Below are 26121 nucleotides of genomic sequence, written 5' to 3'. Positions count from 1 at the left end.
TCCCGCCCTGCGTGAACGGCATCCTGAACCAGGCAAGGACTCCTGAACGAGAGCTCTGTCCAGAGCCACATCTCCAATAGGTGGACCTGCTCACACAGTCAGCTCTTTCAAAGAGAACCAACCCATCTGAAGTGTGACCGGAAACCATCGTTACATCTCACAGCTGCCTGAGAGCAAAGGCATCCGAATGAATGCTGCTCTGTTGGAAAAGTTCTGGGCTAATGATGTGAACAGTTCCGCAAAGATTCTTGGAATTCCTCTTCCAATCATGTCTCCAGAGAAGTATGAATTAGATACGAATCAGCCTCAACCGAAACCCCCTGGGAACCCACATGTTATTTCCTGGCTTACGCATCCGTCAGCTACTTCTAACGGGAACAGCTATCCTAAAGGGGGGAAGCATCTGCCATCGGGATGCGCATCCAGTGGAGTGTGCCTCTCTTTCCGAGCTCAAGTCCAAGAGAGTCCAAGCCTTTTCAGGGATGAACACACTACTGGAATAAAAGTGGATCTATTTTTCCTATTTGCAAAGGCTCAACCATTTTATGGAGGCATACGTTCTATTGGGAGTCATTTTACCATCTTATTCAGTGACCCACAGGCTCACCCTGGCCACAGTCATCAATTTGGGCCCTGCCTGCCGGTGTGGCTCAGTAGTTGAGCATCGACCCATGAAGTAGGAGGCCCCGGTTCAAATCCCGGTCAGGGCACAACGCCTGGGTTGCGGGCTCAATCCTCAGCAGGGCGTGTGCAGGAGGCAGCCGATCGGTGATTCTCCCTCATCATGGATGTTTCTCTCTCTCTCTCCCTCTCCTTTCCCCTCTCTGAAATCAATTAAAAAAACATTAAAAAGAAATGATCCATTCAGAAGCTCTTACCTCAAAACGACGTAGTCCCGAGCAGGATGGGGCGCCATGCTGTTCTGGACATACTGGTAAATTTCAGTCTGGCTGTCCAGGATCTCGATCACTTTTGAATCTAACAGGTCTACATCCCAGAGGTGCTGCTCTTTAAGAAGGCGCTTCAAGATTTCCTCGGGCGTCGCGGGGACTTCGATGGTCGACCGCCAAAGCCTCAGAGGGGGTCCTTCACTCACCTGAAGAGAGGACGCACCTTTCAGGGCTAAGACAATTCACACACACCCAGACTTGGAAGGCAACTTGCTAGCCCGGTACACGGTCATCCGTTTGGAGGCTAATGATCATCTATGGCTTTAAGAGGCTGCCATCCCCGAGAGTTAGGCCAGAAGTGAACAGATCCGCTGGGGTCACCTCCGGTTCAAACTGTCCCGTGGTCCCCTGGGACCCATTATCAGGGTCAATGCAATCAAGTAGGATCCTTTATTTGCACCCCAAGCCTGCATGGCCATCCGGACTGCCCTCCTGGTTTATTTCTTTTCGAGGTGGTGGACACAGTGTCAACAAATACCTGTGGTGGGCCTACTCTGCTAAGCCACCCAGCATGTGCCCGCCCTCACAGGCGTGCAGTCAATTTCTCCCCTGACAGCTCTCTGCTCTTCAAAAGGCCAAGAGCACAGTGGAGCGTGCAAGGGGATTCTGATCAAGCTATGGAAAAATCCAAGCCGGTTCTACAAGGCCTAAGCCCAGCACCCCAGTAAAACACTCCAGGGCACTCTGGTGTGACCTGCGGAAGCAGGACTGCATTAGCTGTTTGATTCCCCTGACAAGCATTCCTCGCTGGGCTGGCTTCCGCTCTTACCTGGGGATCTGAATCACCTGGCCGCCCAGCTCTGCAGGAGAGGGGATGGGTGCCAGATCCCCGCGCAGAGCTGTGTGGGTAACAGGGTCTCGTCTCTAAGGAGCCGAAGCCCTGACCCCCGGAACTCAACTGGCTGACGACAGAGGGATGACCTACCTTCTTATAGGACAGCTCGGCCTGCTCGGACGTGGAGCAGCTGACCCAGCCTTTGAACTTCTCTTTGACCTCTTTATACAGGCTGTCCACGCAGTCCTGCAGGAAGTGCTGGTAGTCGGCGGACTCATCAGCGCAGAGGCGTCCCAACGCTTCGAGGGTGAGAGGCTTCAGCTCTTGCTCGGTGTAGGAATTGCGACATCGGCTCATTTCCTCAGGAACCTGGGAGGAACACGAGGCCAAAAGGAGGTTGGGAGATGCCCTCGCCGGTTTGGCTCCGTGGATAGATCCCCAGCCTGTGCACTGAGGGGTCCTGGGTTCGATTTCGGTCAAGGGCACATGCCCAGGTTGTGGGCTTGATCCCCAGTAGGGGGCGTGTAGAAGGCAGCCAATAATTGATTCTCTCTCATCAATGATGTTTTTATCTCTCTCCCCCTCTCCTCTCTGAAATTAATTAAAAACATATTAAAAAAAAAAAAAGGAGGTTGGTCCGCCCACGCACACTCTCGTTGTCCAGCAGTGAAGTGACAGGGCAGAAACAAGGCTGGGTCCCCAAGGTGGTGCAGACAGTCCAATCCCCGTTCCCAACAGCTGGAGGATGTCCCCGCCCACCTCACATGCTATCAGGAGGCTACGGATGTTATTCTAGTGTAAGGTATCTGAGAAGTCATGTAGCAGGTGACTAAAACAGGGCTTACGTTGATGAAGGCACGTGTCTCAGATACAGTATTTACTGCACGTAATTTGTTGCTTTTATAAGGGGTATGGAGGCAGGCATTTCATTAAGCATACTAACTCTACTTAGCTTATGTTGTAATATATATAATAAGACACTGTTGGGGTCTGTATATACTCTCCAGCTGGGGAAGAGATCTTTTGGTAAGATGGGACCAAGTATTGCACCTACAATTTCGTCCCTACCCACGTTATCCTTACCAAACAGCAAAATCCCCCAAATCCTTACCTGGAAAAGCTTCTTGCACTCAGCAATCATATGGGCCAGCCCTTGAGTGGCAGCGAGGTTTTCATTCAAATCTTTCTGATCTGGTTTGCCCAAACTCTGTTTTCTTTGCATTACCCTAGGCAGAAGAAACAGGAGGGGAAAGATTCAAATATTTACCTATTTTTAAATCATTGTGCAAGTTGAGGAAACCCAAAGGAGAGAAATAAACAGCTCACTGGAGCCTACCTGCCATTAAAGGGTTCAAGAGAACTTGATTATTTTTTAAAATTTATCTTTATTGTTCCAAGTATTACAGATGTCCTCTTTCTCCCCCATTGTCCCCTTCTGGCTGGCACCTGCCTCCTTTCTCCCCACCCCCACCCCAGGCCTTCACCACACTATTATCTGTGTCTGTGGGTTATGCATATATGCATAGAAGTTCTTTGGTTAATCTCTCTTCCCACCCACCCCGCCCAAGAGAGCTTTCCTTTGGTCACTAGAATTTTTCAGTTTTATCAACAACACACACACACACACACACACAAAGAAACAACATGAAAGAGACTGCTTTCAAGGATATCTAGGCTCTTTAGAGCCAGCACATTAAGTAGGCTCCTATTTACACAGGGGAGCTTGTAGGTCTGCGGAAGTGTGCTGGGGAGGGAGAGAGGCAGCTAAGAAGGGTGTGGGTGGGAGGTGCCGGACACTGGGGTAAAGTGTCCCTATTCTTCTCAGTCTAGATAAACAGGGCCCCTCCCGAAGGTGAGGGGAAATCCATTGTTTCCTAAAGGTTTTGTTTTAATCTTATCTGATCTCTCTCTGCTGCTCATCTCTGTTCTCTATCCTATTAAAGCTGGAACTATAGGGGGGGGGGGTGCGGGCTGGTGTGCGGGTCAAATGGGGGGAAAAAGGGCACATATGTAATACTTTCAACAATAAAGATTAAAAAAAAAAAAAAAAAGCTGAAACGCTTATCAACAGTCAGAAGTAATTCAAGGATCTGTAAGCACTGCTTGGCTTCCAGAAGCGAAACTACTCCAGCGAGCACAAGGCCCTGGCTCCTAGCTCAGAAACGTCTGGGCAGTCCCCCGGAGCTGAAGGAACGGGGTCAGCGGGAAGGACCTGGCGTGGGGAAGGCCGGTTAGTGACTGTGCCCTCCCCGCCAGGAGGCCTTTATGAGAAATCTTCTCAGAAGTCAGATGCTCCCACTGGCTCTGCACTTCTCCGTTCCAGGCACGGGCCAGCTACTTCCTCAGCTGGCCTCCCTGCAGCCCCCCTTCCCTCTCCTGGAAAACGGATACCGCCGTTATCATCCTCACCTCCTGCGATTGTTCTGAGGGTTAAGTGAGAATTCTACGAATGTCAAGGGTGCAGTCTCGTGACTGGGACGGAGTAAGTGCTGAGCAAACATCGGCTTTTGCTACTTCCCAGATTCCCCGGCTTCTTCTAGAGCCACTCCCCTCCCACCTTGCAGGCATCGAAGGAGAAACTCCGCTCCACCTTATGCTCAGTCCTCTTAGCTCTGGCTACTTCCTCTCAATTGCCGGCCCAGGCCAGGAGCTGGGCTCACCCTCCCCGCCACCCAGACGTTTAGGTCAGTACATCTGTGACTCTGCTGGCAGAGTATGATGACAACGTCACAGAGGGCTCTGGGGGACACTGGGCGAACACCCCCATGCTGAAGCATGAGCCTACTCTCCCCCGCATCTAACTAGACCAGTGGTCGGCAAACTGCGGCTCGCGAGCCACATGCGGCTCTTTGGCCCCTTGGGTGTGGCTCTTCCACAAAATACCCCGGCCTGGGCGAGTCTATTTTGAAGAAGTGGCGTTAGAAGAAGTTTAAGTTTAAAAAATTTGGCTCTCGCCCTAACCGGTTTGGCTCAGTGGATAGAGCGTCTGCCTGCAGACTGAAAGGTCCCAGGTTCGATTCCGGTCAAGGGCATGTACCTTGGTTGCGGGCACATCCCCAGTAGGAGGTGTGCAGGAGGCAGCTGATCGATGTTTCTCTCTCATCGTTGTTTCTAACTCTATCTCTTTCCCTTCCTCTCTGTAAAAAAATCAATACAATATATTTTTTAAAAAAATTTTGGCTCTCAAAAGAAATTTCAATCGTTGTACTGTTGATATTTGGCTCTGTTGACGAATGAGTTTGCCGACCACTGAAGAGTGTCCAGGCCGTCACACGCCCAGGGCTAGGAAGACAGGGGGGTCACGTGGGCTGCGGAGGAAGAAGACCCAGCTCCTATTTGCTTGCCTTAGGAATGAATCCCACGAGAACATGGGCACAGCCCCCCCCCCCCAAAGGAAAGCGTGATGCGTGTGCCCCGCCCCGGGCCCTACCTGGGGGAGGAATTCTCTCTCTTCAGGGTGTTGAGGTGGAAGAGCGAGGGCGCCAGGCACACGGCCAGGTTGGTGGGCGTCATCTGGTTGTCCTTCACCGCGGCCGTGACGTCGCTCAGGAAGTACAGCAGCGTCTGCAGCACCTCCCGGTTCTCGTCGGGCAGCAGCATAATGGCAGCCTTGATGGCCTGGAGGCGCTGGTCCTTGGGCACATCTGCACGACACCAGCATTTTCCCCGTCAGCTCAGCCGCTTCCCATGGGCATCGCAAGGAAACGTCCCAAAGCAAACAGCTCAGCATCAAAGCCCTCGGCCAGCCCTGAACAAGCACTCGCAGAGAGTGTACTCGAGGTTAATATGGAAGAAATTAGGGCCGCCCCAGCGTCACTCCCCTCAAGTATTTCCTGCCGGTGGAGGAGGGGAGATGTTTGAAACACCCACCATGCCCACAGACGCCTAAGCCCACCTCCGAGTTCAGCTCCCGACGAGGCCCGTTAGTTCAGTTTACAGAACACTTTTTCTTTCCAAGCACTTCTTAGAAATCCCTAATTTCTCATTCTCCATTTCTGAAAACAATATGCGCTTATACTTCGGTGCAGTGTCAATAAAACACCTTATCTAAGGTATGTGTCAGAGGGTAAGAACGGAGGTTTCTCCGTCTTTCCTATAAAATGTTCTGGATCTCCGGGGACTTGCACACTTGTAACTGAGCTGCTCATTCTTGAAGTAGAAAAAGGAAGCTGCTCAAATATTCAGTCAATGTAAATGACAGGCATATTTGACCAGCGATTTCTTTAAGCGTTAGAAAGCCTACCGAGAGGCTATGATAAAAACACACGCTGGGGAACGAGGCCCGTAAACTAGTACACATGTAGAAAATGCTGGACCCAGCCTTCAGGCCTCCTTTTCCAGGCCAATCTTTCTTTTAAAAAGGCACGTGGTGGAAAAACCAAGTCACTCAAACGCAGCGCCATAGGACAAACTGATTAAACAGCTCCATGGTTACAATACATAACAAATACCTTGGTGGGGAAAATGTGACCTGTGTTTTCATAAAACCTGAAAGGATGAAACAAATAATGAAATAACCCAGACCAGCTCCATTTCTCATAAAATAGAGTCCAATGCGCCAGCTCAAGACGATGTGAACGCGAAGAGGAGCTGCTTTCAAATGACATGGCTGGGCTACGACACGGAGCCAGGAAAAACACAGGACTGTGAAAGCCATAATCCCGATCTGCATCATTCATCTAGATAACTGTTTGCTTTAAGCTTTACTTAAAAGTGCGAGGGGCATGGGTATTGTTTTCCCAAGTATTTCTGGCAGAAGCCGAGAAGAAGAACAGAAAAGGATTATTTATTCACTGAACATCAAGATAAAACACACAGACACCTGGGAAATTTTAAACACAACAGGTCCTGCTGGAGGGATGTGAGGCAGTTGAAATTTCCATACAGAAGGTGGAGAGAGAGAGAGAGAGAGAGATCTTGGTACCTTGCCCTTTTAAGCTTCTTAGGCAACCCTGTTCTAGAAACGAATGGAAGACTGAGCTCCGGGATCAGAAGGTAAAAATGTACAATTGCTTCAATAACGAGAGCATGATGACATTCCATAAGGTATACAGAAACCCGTTCCACAAACGAGGAGGCAAGGAAGAAATTGATGATGTGTATTTCCAAGAGGCCATCAGGTGGGTCCAAAAGAATGACATCAAAGGAAGCCAGAGGGGCCTGGCTGGTGTAGCTCAGCGGCTGAGCATCGAACCAGGAACCAAGAGGCCACCAGTTTGATTCTGGGTCAGGGCACGTGCCCGGATTGCAGGCTCGATCCCCTAGGGGGGCGTGTGCAGGAGGCAGCCGGTCAATGATTCTCTCTCATCATTGATGTTTCTATCTCCCTCTAAAAAAAAAAAAAATCAATAAAATATTTTTTAAAAATTCAAGAGAATGCATATAAAAATCTGAAGTTATGGTTTCTCTTTTTTATTTTTAAAAGAATATATTTTATTGATTTTTTACAGAGAGGAAGGGAGAGGGATAGAGAGTCAGAAACAATGATGAGAGAGAAATATCGATCAGCTGCCTCCTGTACACCTCCTACTGGGGATGTGCCCGCAACCAAGGCACATGCCCTTGACGGGAATTGAACCTGGGACCCTTCAGTCCGCAGGCCAACGCTCTATCCACTGCGCCAAACCGGTTAGGGCTGGTTTCTCTTTTTTTTAAAAAAAGGAAGCTAGAGGTTTCAGTTGGCCCCATTTCTTCCCGCCTCCCAACAGGGTTAAGATCCAAGAACAACTTACATTGGTAGATCTGTAGGAAGGTTTCCGAGAGTTTGTTCGTCATTAGTGGCTCCGGAAGATCTCGAAAATACTGCTTCAACATGTCGGCCACGTCATAAGCAGACTGCCCCTCGTAGTTGACACAATCGATGGCACTTTCATTCATCTGGCGCAGGGCCTGGATCCGGGATTTAACACCCGATTTCCTGAAGAGCCCAACCTGTTGGAAGAAAACCACGAAGGGTCGAGATGGAAGCAACATCTTCACGACAGCACTCGAAAGAGAAGCGTGCACCCGAGCTCCCACGGTCACGTGGGACCGGCAGCGGCCAGCGGCTCTCACCTGATCCAGACAATGGTTGCGGAGGTAGCGCATGGCCTGCTGAATGCTCTGGGGCAGGGGCTGACCCGAGCGCTGCACGTTGACCGTCAGAGGGACGCCAAACACATTCCGGTCCTTGTAGTCCGGAACCTTGATCCTCTTCATGAACTTGGGCACAGCCCTATTTAAAGAACATTGGCGGGGAGGTGAGATGTTTACTCGTCTGCCTACTCTCGTCCAACTCCGCAGGTAAACCCTGTGGGCCCTAGACGGGTGCCATGAAGGTGGCTATTTAAACGTAAATGAAATAAAATTAGAAAATCAGGTCCTCAGTTGCACTAGCCACATTTCAAGCACTCACTAGCCGTTTGTGGCCAGCAGCGACCCTACTGGACTGTGCAAATTTAGAACATTTCCGCCATCCTAGACAGTTAGTTCCACTGGGGGTGCGGGGAGAGGTCTCCCCAGAGTGGGGCTGTGAGGCCAGCCAGCCTTCCTCAGCTGGGGATTCTCCTTCCACTGTGAACGCCGAGAATCGGGTCTATATTATTATTATTATTATTTTAAATATGTATTTTATTGATTTTTACAGAGAGGAAGGGAGAGGGATAGAGAGTTAGAAACATGGATGAGAGAGAAACATCGATCAGCTGCCTCCTGCACACCTCCTACTGGGGATGTGCCCACAACCAAGGAACATGCCCTTGACCGGAATCGATCCTGGGACCCTTTAGTCCGCAGGGAGACGCTCTATCCACTGAGCCAAACCGGTTAGGGCTATATTATTATTTTTTTAATTGATTTTTTTTTTTTTTTTTTTTAGAGGGAGGGAGGGAGGGAGAGAAAAACACCGATTTATTGTTCCACTTATTTCTGCATTCACTGGCTGATTCTTGTATGTGCCCTGACTGGGGTTCGAACCCGTAAGCTTGGTGTATTGGGATGATGCTCTAACCAACTGAGCTACCTGGCCAGGGGCGCACTGACGTCCTTAAGGGAACTGACGGGCTTCCTTAGCAAATGGTGGCATGGGAAGAAACAGAGGGAGAAGACACCCTGCCAGACCCTCCTTAGGTGCCTCACGACAGAGTCTGAAAAACAAGTTCCCCTTTGTTGTGAAAATGGACAAGAACAATTTCTAAGTTCTGCATGAGGACCAAAGTGTTTAGGGTAAAAAGGGTCAGCCCAGCTGGTGTGGCTCAGTGGTCGACCCATGAACCAGGAGGTCACGGTTCGATTCTCAGGCAGGGCACACGCCCAGGTTGCAGGCTCAATCCCCACTTGGGGGTGGGCAAGAGGCAGCTGATCAATGATTCTCTCTCATCATTGATGTTTCTATCTCTTTCTCCGTCTCTGAAATCAATAAAATAAAATAAAATAAAAAGGGGAAAAAAAGGATCAGGTAAGGCTGGATGACGGAAACAGCAAATACATGATGCTGGTCAAATACAGGGACCCCAACTCCAGAGCTCAACAACGGGGCCACGCTAATGACCGGACGTCAAAACCACTCTCCAGCTGCTGAGCTGGAGGCCATAACGTCTTCAGGTGCCCGAGGAAGATGGAAAAGAACAAGGAGGGTTTTGTGGCCCGGTCCCCGCTCCCCGGAGTCCTGAAAGCAGGTCCGCCCCGCAGTATCTGCAACAGCAGGAAACCAATGTCATGCCTTTGACGCTGTCAAGCTCTACAAACGACCTCTGTGAACGAGACACGCAAGGGCCAGGACTAACAGGAAAAGAATTTTGTGTCGAATTTCTCCCTGCTCCGGGGATCCCACAATGCGAGGCTTTTACATTTGGTCTTGACTCACTGGAAAAACTGACCAGAACTCAAGGAGCATTATGGACTTTCAGATTCTTGAGGGTTTGGTGGGAAGGGGGTGGACAGCTCAGAAGCGAGAATGTGAAATATGCAGTTTTAAATAGCCAGCGGGGAAATAGGACTCTCCGCCCAGAGGAACACGGCGGGAGACGCACCGCCTTGACTTCTGGGTGCTTACCAACAGCTACAACACGGTACTGTTTATAGCTGCAGGAGCGGTAAAGCCGAGACGCAGGGCCAAATTTGTATTTCCATACAGTTAAGTCTACGGGATCACGGCGAGGAGCGTGCATAATACTGGCTTTGTCGGGGGGACCGGAGCCCCGCAGCGGAATGTGCCGAGAACACATTACGATCTCCGCCGAGAATCTGAAGCATGTGGGGGGATAAACCGGTCAATACTTATTTCTGTCATTCAGAACAAACAACTCCTGTATTTAGCAAGGCTCCCATAATAACAGCCTTTGAACAGGAGGCGCTTTGATGCTGAAGTTAAACTCACTGCGCGTCCCGAGAGGGGAGCCGGTTCCGCGGCTCCGCTGACTCACGGGCAGCTCCGCCTCGCCGCGGCACGCCCCATGAATCGGGCTGCTCCTCGTTTGCAGCAAAAACAGTAGTTGTGCAATCGGATAACAAACACGCAGATGAGTGAGAACGCTTACGAATACCCAGCTGACACTGTGGAATGCGCTGGGATGTCAATCTAGGGACATGTCTCTATTTTGCTCGGAGAGTAAAGAAGTTAAGATGTAGGTATTAGGTCATAGCCGTGACCCATCCAGCCCAACAGTTATATACCTGAGGGGCAGTATTTTCACACGTAATTATGGATAGTCCGTGTGATAAATTTTATGTTCACATATATTTTACTCGGTAATATTTTAGATTTATCACCATGTAAGGGTATTTGTTGGAAAAGACAGAAAATCTTTAGCACAGGCAGATTTCTGAGTGATGCTGTGAACAGTCACATCAAAAATGCTATCCAGAAGCATACAACAGGGTATCAAAGCCAAGCAGTGTACATCAAGCATGTTAAAGCCAGTCTCACAGCATCATCTAAACTACATTTTTCCGCTGGGCCTGTGTGGGTCAGTGGCTGAGCGTCGACCCATGAACAGGAGGTCACGGTTCGATTCCCAGGCAGGGCACATGCCCAGGTTGCAGGTTCGATCCCCACTTGGGGGTGGGCAAGAGGCAGCCGATCAATGATTCTCTCTCATCACTGATGTCTCTATCTTTCTCCTTTCCCCTTCCTCTCTGAAATCAATAAACATATTTTTAAATGACATTTTTTTCCTTCCTTCTTTCCAAAATCAGGTACTGCACATATATTTACCTACGATGGGTTACTCCTACCTCTGGGAAGGAGGGGCCTGCACAATTCAATGGAGGAGAGATGCCTTCTCGCCCCATCCACTGGCAATTTGTCAGTGGGAGAGCCGAAACCTCAACCAACCAACCCTGCTGGCAGGTCCCTACAGCTCACGTAGCATCCAATGTGGCCGCAACAAGGCAGAGAGTGACTGCGCTGGGATGGCTGGCTAAAGATATTAAAACGCTTACCAGCTGAAACCATGCTTGTTCGAAGGCGTGTATTTCTCCAGCAGGGCCGTCAGCTTCAGGAGCGAGTACTTCTGCAGCAGGTTCATCTGGGCCACAGACTGGCAGTTGATCTGCAGTGACACCGAGTTTAAGCTGGGCCGGTGAGAGCTCTGGAAACTGTGCCACCGGAGCCGGTGCCTGCGGGAGGGGAGCGGGGAGTCAGTCCGAGGCGCTCGCAGAGGCAGCCACCCATCAGCAGCAGGCTGCCCGCGGGCTTCGTGGCCAGGGAACTGAGAGGACTCAGCTTCGGAAATAGCACAGAACCTACCACCTTCCCCACTTTGAAGTGTACGGCTCAGGGGCGTTCAATACCCTCCCATGGATGCACAACCACCACCACCACCCTCCATCCACGGAACCTGTACTTCATCTTCCCCGACCGCCAGTCCACTCCCATTAGACAATATCCCTTCTTTTGGGGGATGTTAGCATTTCCTGGTCTGCCTGCCCCTTTCTTCGGCACATCCATGGCCACGCACGCCAGGCTTAACTGATCCCACTTCCCCTCCACAACAAGCAGAAGCAGTCCCTCTCCGACTCCCCGTCCCCGACCCGGAGAGGGAACAAAAGCGCTTTACCTGTTGGACCTTGTCAGGGAGGCCCCAACCCCAGAATCCCGCCTCTCCGGGATGTCCGAGGGCTCCTCGGGTTCGTTCAGCGAGTTGCCTGTGCTGTCCAGGTCGCTGGGCGTGGCCCGGTCGTTGTCCACGTCCAGGTGTATCTGCTTGGGAGAGGACGGGCACGGAGAGACCGAGTCCAGGGCCGAGTCCGAGTCTCCCTCGTCCGAGAACTTCTCCGACCACTGGTTGACTATCCTCTGCATCCCGTTCACGTGGTAGAGGATGTCGTCCAGCTCGGGGAAGATGTCCTCGCCCTCCAGGTCCGCCAGGTCCCCCGCGCTGGAGTAGAGGATGGAGCCCGGCACGTTGTCGTAGATGCTCAGGCGGCTGCTCATGGAACTGGACGAGTTGCGCCTCTTCAGCTCCTTGGGGCTGTCGCCGCTGTTCTCCCTCCGCAGGCTGATGTGGCCCGGGCCGTGGAAGCTTCCCGTCCTCCAGTTCACGGAGCTGCCGTTCCCCGACGGGGAGAAACTGCCGTTGGAGAGGGCCTTGGGGAAAGTGCCGGGCTTGTGATCCTCCGGGATGTAGAACACCGTGTCCTCGGGGTACCGCTCGCGGTTCCTGAGGTTCCGCTCGGCCACGTTGTTGAAGGCGGACGACTGGCTGAAGGGGTCGAAGCCCTCCAGGTACATGCCCACGCGCTTGTTGCAGGCGCTGAGGCTCCGGGTGCGGGTGACGGGGCTGGGCGTGCTGACGGCGCTGCTGGTCTCGGACTGGCTGCTGCTGCTGCTGGTCTGCGTGGAGTTGGAGACGCTCCTCTTCCGGACCAGGGGCACGTTGATGTGGTTGCCGTTGAGCGCGGAGATCTCCACGCAGTTCAGCTGCTTGAGCTTGTCCTCGTCCATGCCCTCCTGCAGGACGGGCCCGCTGATGATCAGGCCCAGCTTGGAGGGCGCCTTGTGCTTGCCGTGCTGGGAGCCCTTGAGCTTCAGGCTCTCCATGCGCTTCAGCAGGCTGCGCGTCTTGGACTTGGCGGTCTTCTCGTGGCCCTTCAGGCTGAAGCTGAAGCTGGACAGCTCCTTGGGGGAGGGCAGGCTGCAGAAGGAGTCGTCGTGATGGCCCGCGAAGGGGCCCCCGGAGGAGGAGCAGACGCTGAGGGCCGAGTTGGTGCGGGGTGTGGCCGCGTCCCCGCCGCCGTGGGGCGCGTGGGCAGGGAGGCTGCCGGTGCTGCTGAGGCTGCGGACGGAGGCCACCTCCTGGCGCTCGCTGAAGTCCGTCAGCATGCTCTCGTGGCTCGGGGCGCCCTTCAGGGGGGGATCCTCTGGGGACCCCGGGACCGTGTCCTGCTTTGGAGAAAAGACATCGAACTCTTCCAGCCGGGACCACCTCTTGCTGTCCCTCTGGAAAGTCCACTTGCCACTGATGGCACAGGGCTCATCCTCGTCCGAGTCCTCACTCTGAAAAGACAGAAGGAAGCCATTGGTCCCTGGGACGGGCACACCGCAGGGAGCAGGACATGTGCTGAGGGCCAAGGGCCCGGGAGGCTGCTTATAACAGGGTTGACACTGCACCCCCCCCCCCCTTCCCTGATCTCTTTATATTATTATTTTTTAAAAAGAACAACGATGCATGTAAAGAATGTCACAGGAAAAGGCCTGACCAAGTGCTTGAAATGAAATAAGAGTCATGTGCCCAGCTGGCATGGCTGAGTGGTTGAGCGTTGGCCTTTGAACCAGGAGGTCACGGTTCGATTCCCGGTCAGGGCACGTGCGCAGATTGCGGGCTCGATCCCCCGTGTGGGGCGTGCAGGAGGCAGCTGATCAATGATTCTCTCTCATCATTGATGTTTCTATTTCTCTCCCTTTCCATTCCTCTCTGAAATCAGTAAAAATACATTTAAAAAAAAAAGAGAGAAATAAGGCATTTTATGGAAACTGGGGGCTATTGGCTGTTCTGTAACTGCTCACAGGACCCTTCTGAGGTCTGTGGAAATCCCAGGCATGCGAAATATTTCGAGCTGGAGTCAGCAGCGGGCAGGACTCCCTCTGCCCCGCCCTCAGGGCTGCTGTCTGTTGATAGTGTGTGTTTATATTCCCTTTTGCAAGTAAAACGGTAGTTTTCAACACGGAGAAGCGTGGTGACTGAAGTCTCCAGCCACCTTACAAGGCCACAAGCTCTCCTAACAGACTAACAGAGACGCCAGGCGAGGGAAGCCACTGCCTTTCCGCTTCAGTCCACTCCGTTTCCCTCTTAACCTGTTCTTTTCCACTCCCTCCCCCGCCAGACAGCGGGGCTAGAGCTAAAGCCAAAAGGGTCCTGTGAAGTTTCAGCCTCAGACCCGCTCCGGGCAATTTAACAGGCTCCCCAAATAGCCAGGCCTGACAATCTGTAACATTCACAAACGCTGAGTAACATCTTTGCTGATTATGCGGGACTCATGGGGACTCCGGGCTGTGCTGTCACGCCAGCTGCTGCATCTGAGCCTTTCAGGAGAAATGTCAAAAGGCACGCATGATTCAGGACGATGCCTATCTTTCCCACCGGTGTGGGAAATTCCACGTGACCCACGTTTCACAGGACAATGAGTCAAGAGCATTAAAGGCGGACTTGTTGGCTCTTCTCCACGGCTCGGTGGGTACGGAGGTTCCAGTCCGTTTGTTTCAAAGGTTTAGCTCCCCCAGGAAGGCAACTTGTTGCAGGTCAGGGCCTCCCGGGTAATTAAAATGCGCGCTCTGAACAGTCAGAAGTATGTTCTTTGACCAAACTTACTCCTGTTTACTCTAATTTGTGACGCTCACTCCCAGTACTACGCCCACTTCTCCTGCTAAGATCTCATAAAAGGGCCTCACATTTCAGACCTAGAAGAAAATACCGCCTGACTCAGTTATGTGCCACCATTTGACCAGAATGTGTGGGATTTCCTGCCCTCCCTTCTCTCCCGATTCCTTTCCTCCCTCCAACACTCTTAACATTCTTTACTATCCCACAACCCAGCCTTCACTCAAATCTCTGCAGCTTCGAAACATATTGTTATACATGGGAGCTAGCTGTAATTTCTGTAGGGAGCAATGCAGTCTACCAGATGCCTTCAGCCCCATCCCTTTAATATGGAGTAGGCACTGAGCTAATGAGGCAGAATAGATGATTTTTTCGGATCAAAAACAATAGGAAAACTCAGAGATACGGAGGAGAGACTGGTGGCTGCCAGAGGTAGGGGGTTGGGTGAAATGGGTGAAGGGGGTTAAAAAGTACAAATTTCCAGTTATAAATAAACTAGAGGCCCAGTGCACGAAAATTCCCTCAGCCCAGCTTGCACCCTCTCCAATCGGGGGCCCCTTGGGGGATGTCCGACTGCCGGTTTAGGCAGGGATCGGGCCTAAACCGGCAGTCGGACATCCCTCTCGCAATCTGGAACTGCTGGCTCCTAGCTGCTCACCTGCCTGTGTGCCTGATCACCCCTAACTGCCTCTGCCTGCCCGCCTGATCGCCCCTAACTGCTCTCGCCCCCTGCTGGCCTGATCTCACCCCCAACTGCCCTCCCCTGCCGGCCTCATCTCGTCTCCAATGAACCTCCCCTGTCGGCCTGATCACTTCTAACTGCCTCTGCCTTGGCCCCCACCACCATGGCTTTGTCTGGAAGGAAGTCAGACGTCCGGAAGATGGTCAGTTGACCCGGTCTAATTAGCACATTACCCTTTTATTAGTATAGATAAGTCCTGGGGATGTAATGTATAGCACGGTGACTCTAGGAAACAATATCGTATTGCAGATTTGAAAGTTGCTAAGAGAGTAGATCTTAAAGTTCTCATCACAAGAAAAAAAATGGCAACTATGTGTGGTCATCGATGTTTAACTAGACTTATTGTGGGGAATCACCCTGTAATACATACAAATACCCAATTATTATACTGTGCGCCTTAAATTAATATAGTGTTGTACATAAATTACATCTCAACTTAAAAATACAGCAAGAAAAACACAATTTATCAGCTGCCTGCAGCTAGTGGTCTAAATTACATAAAGCTACAGTCTTTGATACACTCGACTGGTTTATAACATTAAAAATGTCCATGTTTTGGAGAACGAGGAAGTAAGACTTCATACACAAAAACCAATTACAAAACACATCATCGAGTTTCCGGTCTGCCCCCTTCCTCCCGTCCTATGATACCATTTAGATACTCACTCTTTTCCGATGAGGACTGATTTCCAGTTTCATCACCGCACATTTGTTTAAAGTGTTTAGACGCCTACAGAGCAAAGAGATAATGTTAGCAAAGACAGGACACCACTGGTGGGTGGATAAAATGTTTTTCCCCCCAAACAGTTGACATGTTTAATGAGATTCTTTGAATCCATTAACAGCTATAATTTAGAAGAGTATTAGCAAGTTCTTTAAAAAGTGAGTAGCTTCACAATATCTCTCTATTTCCTAAGTTTTTTTCATTTAATTTGACTATTATACTAGCACAGTGAAATGGCACACTGCTCTGGAAGGTGCTGGCAGGTGCTTCTTCCTCTTCATGGAACCAACAACTCTCAGGGACCCCTCGCCTGAGCCGTGGGGCAGCTCCCCCAGGTAACTGCCTGTGACGTCTCCTTTCATAGAAACAGTCACAGCAACAGGAAACCAAGCAGAGCTGTTGGTAAACACTATGTTGTATCTCAAGTAAAAATTCACGTACAAAAATAAAACCGTCTCCAACCAATAACCATCTTAGGCATCCTGTTTAAAAACGAGCGAGTTCTTACACCAAAAGGAAATCCAAGCCCTCTTTAACCCTTTGCACTCGCTTGCTTTTTTCTCGATTCCTTTATTCTACTCGGGATTTAAGTTTTTAAATACCCCAGATTTTACAAAGCGCGGCAGTAGAATAAAAAACTGGAGTTTCTTTTCATACAAACTTATTTATTTGGATTTTTTTATATTTCAAATTATTGATACATTCAAAGAGTATAAAAAGAGCTGCTACCGATGCTAACCGTGTCGAGTCACACTCGACATCCGAGTGCAAAAGGTTAATGCCCTATTCTTTTTACAACTTCCTGTTTTAGGATAGTATAATGTTTGGTTATAGTTACAGCAATAGTGCAAATGATTATTTAAAAATTCCTATACTGAAGCTTCAAGGATCAAAATCTTACAGAGTCCAGCGCTTGTAGACTTAAAACGTTCTTGAGAGTGATGATGATTCTCTCGTAAGTATCAAGTTTGGTAACGACTAAAAGTGATAATCATGAAACTACTCATTTTTTTAAGTGCTTGGAGCAGATTCTGCTTCCGAACAGGAGTCATATTGTAGCTGAATATTTCTTTTACCCCTGCCAAACAGTAATGTTAAACTTAGGGATATAACTTAATTTCATCGGAAATGAAATAGTTAAAGAAAAAAACACCTCACTGACAAATTATGAAATAACTGCAGAAAGAAACCCTTTGCACACACAGGAATAAATGATATGCAAAACCCATCAGGCCCCAATTCTTTCTAGCATCTTCCAGGTGATCATCACTTAGTCTTCCTCGAATGAACCTTCTGCAGTTTTGCACCACCAGTCTTCCAGTTTTGCTCCAACTGCAATTCTTCCGTTTTCATAGGACGCCAGCATTTAACTCACACAAATTCAAACTGACCATGAGGCCTCTTCCAGGCTTCACATTTCTAGTCCTGCTCCTGCAACTGGTCTCACAGTTTTGGCACACAGGAGAAGAGATAGTGCTTTTGCCTGCTGATAAGACTGCCTTTGATTTCACAGGTTATGTGGTAGCCTGTTTAGAGAATAAACAAAGATAACCCAGAGCACCTATGTTCAGGGAAATTCTCTTGGTTGATGGGAAGGGCAAGAAAATAAGCAGCCGAGAAAACTTAAGAAAACTTAATAAACCAGAAAAGTAGCAGATTGTCAAACAAGTGCACGGAAGGTCCCTCTCTGAGGGGCATCAGTACTCAGAGGACTTGAACCCACAGTGTTTTTTTAGTTTTCAAATGTTTTTAAGACTTAAAAAGAGTCCGGACTGGTTACAGGCCGTCTTAGGCCTGGGTTTCATTAATCACACCTGTAACCAAATATCCACTTGACTTCATTGGGCTTCACTAGTTGAATAGTGTTTATCACCAGGTTTACTGGGCATGGAGGCCTATGGGGGTATCAGAGAGGCTGATTTCACAAACTCTAGATTTGAGTCAAACAAAGAAGACCCAGGAGGCCAGTTTTATAAAGGTCAATATTATCTTTTTCTGTTGGTAGTGCCGAACTAACGGCCTCTCGATTTGGAAGCCCAGAAGTTATTCCCTGGGTTTGTGGGGGATTCACTGTCCCCTAGCACCTCCAAAGGATGCCCACTGGTGGGACCTTACCCACTTAGATAACAGTTCCAGCTAGACCAGTTGGGGGCTCGCTCTGAGTCAGGCACTATGCCTGTACCTCATATGTATTGTCCTCACCTTGGTCCTCACCACAACCCTAAGGTATACATATGATTACTGAGCTTCACTTTATAGATGAGGAAATGGGGGCTTCGGTCACGAATCTTGTCCAAGGCCACAGGACTAAAACATGGTGGCCCTGGCACTTAAAAATAGTATCTTCCTTTCTTCCTTTATTTTTTTTTTTAAATATATTTTTATTGATTTTAGAGAAAGAGGAAGGGAGAAGAGGATAGAGCCCGCAACCCGGGCATATGCCCTGACCCAGAACAGAACTGTGACCTCCTGGTTCATAGGCCAACGCTCAACCGCTGAGCCACACCTGCTGGACAAAACCAGTATCTGCTTCATCCCTTTTTTGTTGTTAGTCCTCACCTGAGGATATTTTTCCATTGATTTTTTTTTTTTTTTAGAGAGAGAGTGGAAGAGAGGGAAAGAGATAGGGAGAGAGAGGAACATAGATGTGAGAGACACAGCAATTGTTTGCCTTCCACATGTGCCCAGACTAGGGCCCGGGATTGAGCCTGCAACCGAGATACATGCCCTTGACCAGAATTGAATCAGGACCCTTCAGTCCGTGGGCTGAGGTTCTATCCACTGAGCAAACTGGCTAGGGCTTCATTCCTTTCCAAAATAAATGCTAATCGTGATAATACATGGGAGCAGCTACTATCTTAAGTATGATTCCTCACATGAGTGGGCGAACAATGGTATTGCACCATCTGTCCAGAAACTGGTCGTTCCCACCCCGGGGCCCTCACAGGGCTCAGCTCCACAGGAATGTGTCAGTCTTATCTGCTGGGCAACTTGTACCCTGCTCTGAAGGGGGAGGGGGCTCGGGTGGGCCAGCAGAGGTTCAAGAGCTTTGCTGCAGGGAGCTTCAAGCACCCTGATAAAAGCAGAGCAGGCGGGCTTCTGGGCCTCTTACTCAAAAAGAAAACAGGGACAAGTACAAGAGAAGAGTGAGGAAAGAAGAAGAAACAACTTTCCAAGACCGGACAAATAAAGATCGTTCCAATCCTTAAAGGTAAGTGCAATTACTAAATGGAATTAGTGCAATTACTTGAAAAAATCACTCGCTACCCTCTTAATAAACCAGAAAAGTAGCAAAGTGCAAACCCACTAAAAGGCAGGCTGCTTTATGTAGCTTAGGCATGTCAAGGGCTATTTCACAACGAAGTGCAGACTGAAGATGATGGTATGAATATCTATTTTTTTTTTAAATAATTAATTTTATTATTATTACTAGAGGCCCGGTGCACGAAATTCATGCACGGGTAGGGTCCCTAGGCCTGGCCAGCAATCAGGGCCGATTTGTGGGGCGATCGGCGGTCCCCCGCTGGCACCCTCCTTGGCTGGCCTGGGGGCTGAGGGCAGCTCCTGCATTGAGCGTCTGCCCCTGCTGGTCAGTGTGTGTCATAGCAACTGGTCGTTCTGCTGTTAGGTTGATTTGCATATTAGGCTTTTATTATATAGGATTTTTAAATCCTCACCTAAGAATATTTACCCACTGATTTTTAGAGAGAATGAGAGAGGGAAAGACAGAGAGAAATATCCATGTGAGAAAAACACATCGATTGGTTGCCTCCTGCACACACCCTGACCAGGGCCCAGGCCAGGGAGGAGCCTGCAACCGTAGTACATGCCCTTGAGCAGAATCAAATCCAGGACCCTTTGTTCCACAGGCTGACACTCTATCCACTGAGCCAAACTGGCCAGGGCTGAATATCTATTTTTTAAAAAATATATATCTTTATTGATTTCAGACAGGAAGGGAAAGGGAGAGAGATAGAAACATCAGTGATGAGAGAGAATCATTGATTGGCTATCTCCTGCATGCCCCACACTGGGGATCGAGCCCGCAACCCGGGCATGTGCCTTGACCAGGAATCAAACCTGGGACCCTTCAGTTCACAGGCTGACACTCTATCCACGGAACCAAACCAGGTAGAGCATGAATATCTATCGATCATTATATGATGATCACCTTTATGTAATTCTTTGGAGTGTTTACAGGAGTCAACTCCAAAGGAAAACAGAAATATGGAATATTTTCCAGAAACTCAAGAGAGACAAAGACCATTCATAAACGGAATTCTAAGCACAGGTCACAATCTGTATTACTGTCTTCAAGACTGTAACACTGAATGTGACTCCCATAATCTTGGCTTTATCATCAAGGCTGGATTAGACAGCAAAGCTTGCAAGACTGGGACAAAAGCCAATCTGTCCAAGGAAACAAATACATAGACCCCTTACCAGTGAGTATAAGAACGTCGGTTAACACTCCAAATCCAAAAATATGAGTAGTTCCATGATTATCACTTTTAGTCGTTACCAAACTTTATACTTCAGAGAGAATCATCAGCACTCCCAAGAACATTTTAAGCCTACAAGTCTCCTGCCCTAGTAGACTATGTTAAGAGATCAGCTCCTACCTAATTGTTGACCAAAGGAGCTATAACATCTGCAAATGTAAGTGTACAAATGTTGATAATAAATCTTTAAACAGAACACTTGTGTGGACATGGGAGCACTTGTAACATCTGTGTGTGTGTGTATGTGTGTGTCTGTGTTGTGGGGGGGGGGATGGCAGGAAAGGAAAATCATGTAAGAATTACTTTATTTAAAGTAAATTTAAAAACGTTTTATTTAAAGTAAAAATGTCAAATTAAATATTTAATATTTTATTTTATTTTTTAAAAATATGTTTTTATTGATTTCAGAGAGGAAGGGAGAGGGAGAGATAGAAACATCAATGATGAGAGAGAATCATTATCCGCTGCCTCCTGCACGCCCCCTACTGGGGATGGAGCCCGAAACCCGGGCATGTGCCCTTGACCGGCATCAAATCCGGGACCCTTCAGTCTGCAGGCCGAGGCTCTATCCACTGAGCCAAACCTGCTAGGGCTTAATATTTTATTAAAGCAAAACTTCATCTGAGTTTCTGTAATGATATTAACATCTGCATTTAAAAGCAACTACTCAAAAGCCCTGACCAGTGAGGCTCAGTTGGTGGGAGCATCGTCCCATGTACCAAAAGGTTGTGGGTTTGATTCCTGGTAGGGCATATACCGAGGTTGAGGGTTCAATCCTGAGCCTGGTCAAGGTGTGTGAGGGAGGTAACTGATCAATGTTTCTCTCTATCCCCCTCCCCCATTTCTCTAAAAAAAAAAAAAAATCAATGAAAATGTTGTCCTCGGGTGAGAATTAAAAAAAAAAAATAAACTACTCAAACTATTTCAACGAGGCAAAATTTCACACCACACTACAGATTCATGTTTGCTGGACCTGAGTTCCAAGGACTGAGAAGGGGATGGAAGAGGCCAATAGCAGATGAGATGAAAATAACACCATCAGTAAGACAAGTGTCTCCTGCTCCTCTGCAGACAGCTCAGACCCTGCGGCGCATTTCAAAGGAAGATGCTCCGGCGCCCCTGGGGTGGCTCCCACCTCTCCTTCGGAAACGTCTGTTTAGGCTTCTTGAAGGAGTCCTTTTCCATGACAGTCTATTTCTGTGAACATGTGAGCAACAGCCCTGGTTTTCCATTATAAACAAGTTGATGGCTGTTGCTGTGAATTCTGAAGATTTTTATTTTTTAAGAAAACCCCAGCTCCAGCCTTTCCCCTCGTGCTCCCGGCCGGGCATCAGCTTTAAAGCACGCCGACAGCCAGGGCGGCCGGCATTCCCTTCCCACGTGCAGCCTGGGAGATGTTATTCTGTGCACAAGAGGAAACCGAAGCCAGGCAGGACACGCTGCAGAGTCCAGACACAGGTCAAGGGCCAGTTGTTTCGGCTTTTCAGAAAATATCTTTAAAGGGGGCAGCTTTGAACGGCGAGGAGGCCAGTGGAAACGATAAAGCACAGAGGATGCCCTTCCCCACAGAGCTGGGAAACGAAATTTCACACTGGTATTAAAAAAAAGTATTAAGAATCTAATTGTGACCCTTGGGCTGTAGTGCTGCAGTGATATATTTTGTTGTTGTTGATCCTCACCTGAGGATATTTTCCCCATAGATTTTGGGAGACAGTGGAAGGGAGGGGGAGAGACACAGAGAGAGAAGCATCAATGTGAGAGAGACACATGGATTGGTTGTCTCCCACACCCCGACCGGGGTGGAAGGGATCAAGCCTGCAACAGAGGCATGTGCCCTCGACTAGTATAGAAACTGGGGTCTTTCTGTGTGTGTGTGTGTGTATATATATAATATATATTTGTATTGATTTCAGAGAGGCAGAGGAAGAGAGAAATTGAAACATCAATGATGAATATCACTGATCGGCTGCCTCCTGCATGCCCCACACTGGTGATGGAGCCCACAACCCGGGCATGTGCCCTGACCAGGAATCGAACCGTGACCTCCTGGTTCATAGGTCAATGCTCAACCACGGAGCTACGCCGGCCAGGCAGCAGTGATATTTTTATGGCCCAGGAATTCCTGAGCTGCTGCTGCTGCTGTTCAGGGGCCCACTCACTAAGTGGCTTAAAACATATGAAATGGATGATGTGATGCAATGCGTACATATTTCCTAGGACACATCATACGAGTGGCCTCACTTCTATGTGTTATCGCCAATGATGAATTGAAAATAAATTAATTCTGCCACGCGCTAAGCATGAAAACATCTGAAGAATGTCTGCAGTAGTTCCTATTCCAGATGCTGCCTCCCTCGCTCCCTCCTCACCTGCCCGGGTTCTTCATTCCAGAGCACATAGCTCTAACGCTGCACACTCAGTGCGGGGCTTGGACCTCGGTTCTTTCTGAGCAGTCATTTGATTGGGTTTGGAAAGTGACAGCGTCTCCGTGGTTAATAGGGCTTTTTTTTCTTTTTTGTTTTTTCTTAAACCATGAGAACTAGTCTATTCCATCCACCATTCTAAACACCCTCCCCATCTTTCTTTTAAAACCACTGCTTAAGTTAGCTGCTTCGGAAAACGTTGTATTACATAAGAAAGGAAAAAATAATACTTTCTCAGAAATACCACTGCTTTCTTTGCCGACAAAGTGGAAATAAGTATTGGATGCCATTCTATCTTAATAATGTTTTTCCAAGTTAAACTAAATACCGACATTGAAAGAACATTTTAATTTTACAATCGAGTCAGCATGTGAATTTTGTTTAGGTATCATTTTTTTTTTCTCCAGAATCCAGCCTTTATGGCTTATAGGTTTTGAGAAAAATGACAAAGCATGAATGACTTAAAATGAATGAAATGTCACGAAGTTTGGAAGGCTCATCAGTGTCCGTCATTGTCTGCTGTACGTCTTATTACTTTCGCTTCGATAACACCCAGCCTGAAGACCCGCCAGCGCAACGAACAAGGATGCCTGACTCTTAAGTCACATTTCACATGAGTGCTCGTTTGCTGCCTGTCCACCGTAGGTGAAAGGCTGGGTTGAGTTATTTTCCAGCCGTTTTAACCCTATTGTTACTACTTTGTACTTGGAAAAGTGGAGCTGGTTCAGAGAGGCTTTCCTGGAATTCAAGCAATGGTCCTCCTGATACTAGTATGGAGACCCCCCCCCCCCCGCCCCCATGTACTCCTGTGAATGTGTTATTTCCATCTAGTACACCAGCAGCTCTGACTTTGTGAGGGTAACTGGTTGGGCAGTCAGTCACATTGCCTTGTGAAAAAACCCTGTTCCAAGTTTCTGAGCCATCTGAAGTTAGCTGTTTGAGCAATCGTAGGTGCCGAATATGGAACAGGGCTATCTGAGTACCTCCTCGGGCAGTGCTGTTTTAATGGCAATACTAAATAATAGAATTTTACTTATTTTAATGAAAAGGCCTATGATTTATAATGAAGCAAATCACTATACCCATTTGCTCATCCAAGACCTGACCTGATTAGTTAGAACAAAAGCAAACAAAACCATTTTGTATTGATAAGCACACTCTCCTTAAAAAAAAAAAAAAAAAAGTGCTCACAGCATTTCCATTTACCTGCACAGAGCCTCAATGGCATCTCTGTCCAAAAAGTCATGCTCTCTCTTGACCAAGGAAATGTCAATAGGGAACAGGAGATCTGAAAAGACAAATACATAGAAAAATAAACACAGATACATTAATTGAGCACCCTAGGTTCTTCCCAAACTAGCCCAGTTTAGCAAGGTGTGGGGGAGGGAACACTCCAAAGGCCTTTTGAACACCTACTGTATGCAGAACAAACACCTCGTTCCCTGCCAGGTGCTGTGGGAGAAGAAAGCAACTTCAGACAATTCTGTATCCGTGGCCTAAGGGAGCGTAGGATCTAAAGTGGTTTGGAGACTCAGGTATCTCTTTTGGTCAAAGATAAGTGGCTCACAAACACCCTTCCCACCTTTAAACAAGTCAGCAGGCTAGGGAGCCGCGCCATAAATTATAACTTAAGCTGGAATGAAGGCCAGAAGGATGCTCCTTTTTAATGTGGCTGGGTGTTTTGGTGTTGGTGCTGTTTTTCCATGTGTCTCTTTGTTCACATTTGACCAGGGAAGAGGTCATGGAAAACTGGGCCAAAGAAAGATAGAGAGAACAATGAATGGCAAGTGTGGTAAACCAAATCCAACCATTTGCAGGGCATCAGAAGCTAAAGGGAATTCAGGATATGCTATTTTTAAACACGTATTAGCACTTCCATATGGCTTTTGAGGACTTTACAGAATTCTTCCTACAATAGAAGGTCAGCTATAGAGCTGCTGCAGACCAACAGAACTCCGAGTCCCTTCGTCTGTGGAGGAGTTCTAGCAGAACTGAAAAGCAGAAAGGGAGAAACAGTCCACCCAACGGAAGAAGTCACTCTTCTATCCCTTGTTGAAAAATACACCCCCCGCCCCCCCAAATCCAAGAGTGCGGAGAAGACCAGCAGCACCACCAGAAATGTACGTCCGCTCTGGAATTGCCATGAGAGAAAAGCACGTTATTCTCCCTCAGAGCCCCCGCCATAGGGGGAATGATGGGCTTGCCCATGTATTACAGAACGCTTCATGAGTAATTTATTTTCTAGAGATAACACTTAAGATACCTCTTTTTTTTTTTTTTACAGTGTTGAAAACTAACAGAATGAGTGTTACAGTTGATTCTTTTTTTCTGAAGGCTGTAGTTGGATTACTTATACTGTTCCCTGAAGGATAGATAACATAGGAAAACCAATGAAGTCGCTGTAGCCCAAAGATTTATGAAGAAATATATGAAAGTTAGTATTGCGGGATTATATCTCATCATTAAATTGAAGGTCACGTCTCTTTGGCAGATGATTAATGGCACCAATGTAAGTGGAAATAAGAGAGGGGCTCACAGTGAGTGCAAGCTTAGTAAGCACAAGCAAGGCAGACGCAAAGCGGTTTCAAGGCTATGCCACTGCGTTTCACTCTGAACAGCCACCAGAAACTCTAAGTCAGGGGTCCTCAAACTTTTTAAACAGGGGGCCAGTTCACTGTCCCTCAGACCGTTGGAGGGCCAGACTATAGTTTAAAAAATAACTATGAACAAATTCCTATGCACACTGCACATATCTTATTTTGAAGTAAAAAAACAAAACGGCAAAAACACCCGCATGTGGCCCGTGGGCTGTAGTTTGAGGACGCCTGCTCTAAGTATTAAGTAATAATGCTGCCATTAAAGAATATATTTTGAATAGTTCCCAAGTATAACATCAGATCTACAAATGTACGTTAAAAAGCTCACATGCTGTTAAATGTTTATGAGACAGCAACTCTGTTATTTTAGCAATTCCTAACTTAGATTGCCCAGGCAGGACTGTATTTTAGATTACTTTCCTGATCCAAATTAACTTCAAAATTTTGCTTAAAATTTTGAAGTTAATTCAGAAGGGGCTAAAAGCAAGAGAGGAGTGAAATAATTAAATCAATAATTTCTCTTACTTGCCTCAACTTTTTCCTGAAAAAAAAAAAAAAAAAAAAAGCTTTCAATAGATGATGGTGTATGATGCGTAGAAGTCCCCAGAGTT

The 26121-nt window shown here is 48.1% G+C and overlaps 1 protein-coding gene across 4 annotated transcripts in view; it reads right to left on the bottom strand.

Annotated features, from left to right (window-relative positions):
• Positions 1-26121, bottom strand: part of DLC1 (DLC1 Rho GTPase activating protein) — a 371866-nt gene that overhangs the window by 1430 nt on the left and 344315 nt on the right. For all 4 annotated transcript variants that reach the window (XM_079778917.1, XM_079778919.1, XM_079778918.1 and 1 more), the window contains 10 exons: positions 24120-24201; positions 15931-15994; positions 11763-13201; positions 11146-11322; positions 7780-7939; positions 7458-7656; positions 5156-5369; positions 2837-2951; positions 1876-2094; positions 879-1096 (listed from right to left, as the gene is read on the bottom strand). In XM_079778917.1, coding sequence (XP_079635043.1) covers positions 879-1096; positions 1876-2094; positions 2837-2951; positions 5156-5369; positions 7458-7656; positions 7780-7939; positions 11146-11322; positions 11763-13201; positions 15931-15994; positions 24120-24201 — 2887 coding nt within the window. The remainder of the gene's footprint in view (positions 1-878; positions 1097-1875; positions 2095-2836; positions 2952-5155; positions 5370-7457; positions 7657-7779; positions 7940-11145; positions 11323-11762; positions 13202-15930; positions 15995-24119; positions 24202-26121) is intronic.

This window comes from Cnephaeus nilssonii (genome assembly GCF_951640355.1).
Source record: "Cnephaeus nilssonii genome assembly, chromosome: 8".
Classification (NCBI taxonomy): domain Eukaryota; kingdom Metazoa; phylum Chordata; class Mammalia; order Chiroptera; family Vespertilionidae; genus Cnephaeus; species Cnephaeus nilssonii.
This window is presented reverse-complemented; position numbering and strand designations above follow the sequence as displayed.